At 33.1% G+C, this 7,794-nt stretch overlaps 1 protein-coding gene across 1 annotated transcript; it reads left to right on the top strand.

Annotated features, from left to right (window-relative positions):
- The first annotated feature begins 322 nt into the window (after nt 1-322).
- On the top strand, nt 323-7,125 carry Oatp33Eb (Organic anion transporting polypeptide 33Eb). Its single transcript, XM_065500926.1, has 7 exons — nt 323-546; nt 610-798; nt 3,979-4,135; nt 4,219-4,974; nt 5,043-5,295; nt 5,404-5,698; nt 5,763-7,125. The coding sequence occupies exons 1-7, from the start codon at nt 483-485 to the stop codon at nt 6,512-6,514; spliced, it is 2,466 nt and encodes an 821-aa protein (XP_065356998.1). The 5' UTR covers nt 323-482; the 3' UTR covers nt 6,515-7,125.
- The last annotated feature ends 669 nt before the right edge of the window (nt 7,126-7,794 follow it).

Below are 7,794 nucleotides of genomic sequence, written 5' to 3'. Positions count from 1 at the left end.
ACACAATCAACTTATCTGCCCAAAAAAGCTTTCGCAACATGTATCAGCAACATGTTGCTCTAGTAAATGTTCTTTACAAGAAAATGTTGACTTGTTTTATTTAGAATAACCATACATTTTAGCTGTTATCGCCAGCAGCACACTACAATTGTTATCAAAACACTGATAAACCAAATGTTTATCTTGAAAGTATGTGCGATCGTAAAAAAAGAGTTGAATTACAAAACGGTAAGAAATCAAAATATCGTGCATAGCGGGCTGGGTTAGTGAGCAAATACAAATGGCTAGAAAAATTAGTCATTGGCCTTAATTCGAAACGATATTAACAAAACAAACGAAACGAAAGAAAAAGCACGGAGAATATTATTAAAAAAATCTTTAAAAAAATAATAAAAATGTATTTATATTAAAAAATAATAAAATAAAAGCGTTTAATATCAAAATAAAATTGAAAAAATAAATTTCAAAATCAATAAATAAACATGGTGGCCGGTGATCGTTACTCCGATTTACCCAATATCTCTGCAAACGCCAGTATACCAGACGGTGTGTAAATTGTGTGCGTTTTAATTGTTTTATAATTTAAATAAAATTATTGTTAAATTCTAGATAGTGTTGATTGTGGCATACGTGTATTGGGCTGGTGTCGTGGTCCCAGTTGTCTTAAATATGCACGTCTCCGTACATTTGTTATAGTTTTAGCCTGTGCTGGTATTCTGCAAGGTGCCTGTGAAACATATTTTCGTATATCGGCCAAACAGGCTGCTTTTGAAAATGGCTGGAATGCTATAGTAGTAGGTGAGTGTCTGTCTTTCTACTTTAATTCGTTGTTGTGCAAAAATGTAATAAAACAAAAACAATTTATTGTTTTAGTATTGTGTAAATGTTGATAACACACACATTATTTGTTATCATTAAATATCATAGTGAATTTAATAATAATTTATATATTTATACGTTAAATAAAAAAGAAACAATGAACAAAAAAACTTAAAACCGATTAAATACTCCCCGCCTTTCTTATCAAACTACAATATATTGATATTGATTTATATCAAATAGTCATCGTTTTACTATTTTCTATGAATAATGCTAAATATTGAACTGAAAATTGGTTTGTCAACATTGGGAAATTAGCGGAAGTGCTTATTTTTGGTAATAGATTCTTAGAAAATTTTGATATTTTTATAATCATCATAAAAAAGATGTCTTTCTGTTTGTAATATATCGAAATATTGGTCGTACAACCAAAAAGAATATATAACCTGGATCCTCATAAGATTTTAAGACGATCCAGCTATATTCGTATGTATGTCTGTCTGTCTGTCTGTTGTAAACGAGATATGGCCCAAACAAAGGAGCTAAATACTCTCTCTTGATAAGAGCAATGTCGGAAAATGAGAAATATCGGTCCATGATTTCACCTTGTGTGAGGAAAAACTTCCCAACCACTTCAAACGAATCAGTTGCGATCGGTACAGGTTCCCTGTGATGGCCAGATTTCAGCAGCTCATAATATATAGGACCCCATTGCTCTCACCAAATACAGACCATTACCTTAGCGCCATGGAATCTAGAATTCTAATGGTAGTTTTACTATCAGAAAATATTCCTACATGTTATATCTTGATATTGATCGTGTTGAATAGATCAATAGTATTGAATTATACTACAGTGATCTGGTAATCTAAGGAACATTTTCAAGTTCATCTGAGCTTATTTACATTGTTGACTTGGATAAAAAATAATACCTTGGACGAGGTCCACCTTAGTGAAGCTTCTTCTTCAATTCCAATAACCAAAAAGCTGACCTATAATTACAGAGTTGTAAGTTATTCGTATTAATTCCCCAGTTAGCACCAGTGTTGTTTCTGCAGAAATATTATACAGTTGTAGCTTTAACGGTTCTGATATGTGTATTCAGATAGCTATTAAGTTTATTATATTCAGCCCAATTATGAAAAGAAATTCCCCGGGAGTTTTTTCCCTTTTCTCATTTTTCCTATTTAAATTCTATGTTAAAAAAATTAAAAGAGAAAAAGCTCCCGGGAAATTTTTTTCATAATTGGGCTGATTGTACAATATCAACCCGAGAAATTTAGGAATTATCGGATTGATTAGTAAAATGTGGGATCTTATATCCCCTAGTGAATAGTACTAGTTCAGTATTGGTTGGGTCCGCATTCTTGGCACCATTTAAATAATATATTTAGTGTTGATTCCTGAACTAGCCTAGGATATTTGACCGTTATCAGGTTCAAGAGCAGTGGTATATGGCCCAAACAAAGGAGCTACTAGATTATTTAACAGAGAGAAAGTCCGATTTGTCTAAAGTCCTTAGTCTTAAAGCGCGAACAAAGCGTTATCACTAAAAGATCGGCAGTTATCATTCATTTAAACAAATATTTACTTATGTGAACTTACCTTTAGAATAGTATGGACGAAACCTTTTGATTGTCCGTCGTATTCGGTGCTATATAATCGGTTATATCGTAAACGTCATATTCCAGACAGCCTGTAAAATGTGTGACAAACCGAACTTTTAGATTTTCCTGAATGTTAGTGAACCAATAATCATACATTTTTATACCTTCACCTTCGTGAGAAGGGTATATATAAGTTTGTCATTCCGTTTGTAATTTTCACAATATAATTATATATATTCTGGATCCTTATAAATATATATTCTGGATCCTTATAAATAGCGGAGTCGATTAAGCCATGTCCGTCTGTCTTTCTGTCTGTCCGTCTGTTGAAATCAATTTTCTGAAGACACCAGATATCTTCGGGATTCAAATCTTCAATAATTCTGTCATACATGCTTTCGAGAAGTTTGCTATTTAAAATCAGCAAAATCGGTCCACAAATGGCTGAGAAATAAGGAAAATCCTGGTTTTTTCCAACCTCGATTTTTGACCTATTTTTTAACTATATCTGGATTACTAAGTCATTAATAGTAAGCTGGACCTACAATGGGTCAAAATCGGAAAAATATTTTTTAACCCGAATTTTTTTTTCAACAAAAGTTTTTTTTCGTAAAAATTTAAAAAAAAAATTTTAAATTTAAAAAAAAAAAAATTTTAGAATTAAAAAAAACAATTCGAAATTTTTTTTCCAAAAAATGAAAAAAACTGCAAAAACAAAATAAATTTTGTTTAACTAAAAATATTTAAAATTTTTATTTTGAAGTATAATTTGGTGAGGGGTATATAAGATTCGGCACAGCCGAATATAGCTCTCTTACTTGTTTAATAAAAGATGGTTTGGTCGAACTAGACGATAGAATCCTATTGGTATCTAAATGCCGCTTCAGGCATTTCCTTCTGAAATAAGCCTAATAATGGTGAGCGTGTGGGCTTTTTAAAACATACTTTAATACATATATTGTTACGTTTTTACCTTTTAAAAATGGGGGTTTATTTCTTTTAAATTAACCGGATACTTTTAGATTGCAAATAAAAGCAGTTTAGCAGTTTAAAATTTGTAAAAACTCTTTATTTATTCAAATGTGCAATATAAAACAAAATTAGTCACACAGTGTTTTATACACGTTTATAAATTCGGAGAAATACACACACTTTATAATGTACAAGTATACACTGGCAATGCAGTCGATGTCTTTACTTAACGATGCTTCAAATTAGACTCATTAACTACTGCAACCGCACTCACTGTTTATACACACTGTCATCTACATCTGAGTATGTAGTCTAGATTGTTCTTAACGGTCAAAACTGGTATATTCGAATTCTAGAGCTTTCGATGTTAATGTAAGCAGCTTATTGATAAGTAGAAACTTCTACTGATGGACATGTTTATAAACATGATGAATGTTGCTGGCAGTCGTTACGGACCGTTAAATTCAAATTGCTATTGCAAATTCGTAACAATATAATTAATTTTATTTTATATTTAATTTTAAAAATAATACACAATTTCCTATCCAGTGATGTGCATTAACTTTGTTTTAAATTTCAGAATGGCTGCTGGTGAGCAGTGGCATATTCCAGGCAATTTTTGCTTTGGCCTTCGCCTACTGGGCTCATCGTATGCACCCAATCAGTTGGTTAAGTGGCGCCATAATACTACAATCTTTAACCTGTGTAATAGCAGTGATACCATCTATAATGAATTTGTAAGCTACAAAATAAAATTGTAATCCTTTTTATTATTAACTAATATCCTTTAAATCTCATATCTTCATTTAATTGCCAACAGTACGGATGGTGTAAGACCTGCCTCATTTGCAGTCGATGAGGAAATTTGCACATCAAATTGGCCAACAACGTTAGCGAAAATGCTATCCATAGAGAATAGCAAATTGTTAATATTAATAATGATGTTTGTATTACAATTTGCTTTGGGTATGGCCTCATTGGCTTTTTTCACTGTGGGCCTAACCTATCTGGACGATAATTCCACCTCAATTGATAGTGCGGCGGTAATTGCCACAGTTTTTGGAGCTAAAATCTTTGGCGTACAATTTGGCTCTTCACTAATATTGGGTGTAGGAGCCACCAACATAGGCTGGTGGCTGGGCTGGGTGATTATAGCGCCAGCTGTTTTAGTAAGTGGCATTTTAGTGGGTTTATTTCCCAGGAAACTACCAAAAACTGCTATACACCAGGCAGCCCAAAGGATTTTGGAAGAATCACACAGTCGCCAGTTTGGCAGTCAATTTTCTACCTACATTGATGACACTGGCTTTGGGCCATCAGTGAAACGGATTTTCAGCAATAAATTATTGATGTTCAATATTGTGAGCATAATGTTTATACAGGGAGCCTCCATTAATTATTCTCTACAAGAGGAAAGTTATTTGCAATCAAGATTCTTTTTGCCCTTTAGTGAGGAGGATGGTTTAATGCAGGAATGGAAGGCAAGATTTATATCGTTCTTTTTGAAACCACCGGCAGCAGCTATCAGCATGTTTATAGGTGGTCTGGTGATATCGAAACTTAAGCTAACGGGAAGGTAAGTCTAACTAACTAGGTGTAAATTTGAAAACCTATATTTAGTAAATGTGATTGTTTTAATTTCAGAAAAATTGCTGCTATAAACATAGGCATGGGAGTTAAACTTTTGGCCATTTATATTGCCTTTATATTCATCAAGTGTGAAGTTGGCCCCATGGGTGGCACTGTCAATGGCAAGCTCCAGCAGCCCTATTGCTCGAGACAGTGTATTTGCAATCCTACTTCATTTCTACCAGTTTGCCCGGAAAACTCTACGGTGACATATTTCTCACCTTGTTATGCTGGGTGTTCGAAAAAGACAACAATTAATAGTGTGGAGGTAAATAAATTTTGAAAGTCCAACACCCATTTTAGGTCTTATAGGAGACTTTCTTGTTAAGCATTATTTAAAAGTTATTAACAATTAAATTTTACTTAAAACATTTAGCTTTATGAAGGCTGCAGTTGTGGCGGCACCAACAATTATGACATGAACACCGCCTTCAACATTAAGGCCACCGAAGGAGCCTGCAGTGCCAAAACATGTGCCAATATGCTGATTGTTTTTCAAATTCTGAGTATAACAACCGCCTGTATCTATGGCATGACAACCATAGGAAAGATCATAATTTCCTTAAGAAGTGTGCTGCCTCAAGATAAAGGTCTGGCCTTGGCCATGGAAGTAATGTTTTTGGGATTATTTGCCTATATACCAGTACATTTGGCCTATGATGTGGTGACTCGTAAGTTATACAATATTCTACTAATGGAAGCTATTTTAACTTATTTCTATTTTCCTTTTTAAAGGTACCACCTGTGTTTATTGGGCTCCTGAATATGCCCGCTGTTTGCTGCGTGAAAATCCTAAACACGGCAACATTTTAAATATACTTACCGCCAGTTTAATATTAGTGGGCATAATCTTTGATATTTTAGTATTTATATTCATTAAAGGCTTAAATATCTACAATTGTAAAGTCACCGATGTCAATTATACTCCCTCGCTATATGCTCCCGTACCCCAAGGTGAACCTACACATACCGCTATTGGGGGTAGTCCAGTTACCACTATGACTACCACTTCTCGAGATAATGTGCTACCGCAACCCAATAGACCGGCACCCATACCCAACAACGAAATTACCGTCTTCCGACAACCGAGTTCTGCAACGAATTCTTCTGCTGGTGGCAGCAGTGTAGTGGAGCCATCTTCTACTGGTGTTACCTATGCTCAAGTGGTATTTCCTCCCGACAAACGTAAACCCAATGATGGCAGCACTAGCCCAAAGCGTTTAGTACCGCGAGCTGATGTGCCGCTACATCATTTGTCCGAAGAGGATGTAAGAGCTCAACTGGGTAGCTTAAAATCATTTAAACCGAAACCCCAATCCACAACTGGAGAGGAAAATAACACAACTCAGTCTAAGGCCATTGAAACAGATATAGATGCAATAGATAGCATGCCTTTAACTGTTAATACACAGCCTGCCACAGACACGCCAGCCATAGACACGGATTTAGATGCCATCAGACCACAAAGTCCAGAAACAGATTTTTAAATTTTCTAAACACATTTCACGCCCATTTTAACAATATGGCATGTGATGAAAAACGATCGTTTTCAAAACTGAATTCAATATCAAAAACGATTTAAGTGTGATGAATGGAATTTGAAACTGAAATATGACAAAACGATTCAAACAAACACATCACACCTTTTGTCGTTTTGAAATCGTTTTTCATCCCATACCTGAATGTCTAGTTATTTTATAACCTAAAATTAAACTGACAGTTTTCATACAAAAATTATTTTATTTAAGTTGGTTTATAAACAGACATCCGTGCAATGGGCCTTAGTAAGTAATTTTATTCTAATTTTAAGAACAATGCCAATATACATTTTATATACAAACTTATTTTTATCTTCGAATTATAAGATTTTTCACCCATTTTTTTAGTTTAATTTGCAAATTCCAATTCAACTGATCAGCTAGATTCTAAATATTTGACTATTTTTATATTTAATCTTATGTTTTCATTATAATTTGGATATAAATTTAATTTTAATTTAGTTATTAAGCTAAATATTGGTCATACAATTTAAAAGCAATTATTTTTTTATGTTTCCATAAAGAGATTTTAAATATAATTTAAAATAAACTTTATATAAGGTGTGTATTTTATTTATATTACAAAATATATGTATATGGTTTCAGTTTAGTAGCCTGTCTAAGATGGATAGAATGTCTACGTTGTTTAATTTTCTTCCGCAAATATTAATTGCGATATAACTTATAAAAATTTGTAGGAATTAATGGGCGTGGCATTTTATTTATGGATTAATATAAAAGCCAATTTAATTCTCTATATGATTAACAAATTTTTAAACTCAACTACAAAAAATAGATATAAGAAATCAAGTTTAAACATATGCAGCATAAATTGACACTAATTGCTTATAAATCATTTTGTTTTAAATTATTTTAACTCGAAAAGTACATCAGATATTTAGACAAAAATTTTACCAAAATGAAGCTAGCAAATAGCGCTTTATAGCGTTTACAATATGACCACCCACTGCCACGCCCACTTAATGAAAATTTGTGATTTATTTTATTTCCATAAAATTTTAGGAAATTAGTAGGCGTGGCCTTTTATTGATATATTAGAATGAAAGTCCTCTTAATTCTCTATCGGTTCACCGAATTTCAAAAATCTAGCTCAATCACAAAGCAAGTTATAAGCAATCAAATTCAAACGTTTACATGACACAAATGTCTGCAACTTTCTTCAAATATTATTTGTCAAAATTTCTCGCAGTATTAGGACACCATAATTG

The sequence above is a fragment of the Calliphora vicina genome, chromosome 2, assembly GCF_958450345.1.
Source record: "Calliphora vicina chromosome 2, idCalVici1.1, whole genome shotgun sequence".
Taxonomy (NCBI): domain Eukaryota; kingdom Metazoa; phylum Arthropoda; class Insecta; order Diptera; family Calliphoridae; genus Calliphora; species Calliphora vicina.
This window is presented reverse-complemented; position numbering and strand designations above follow the sequence as displayed.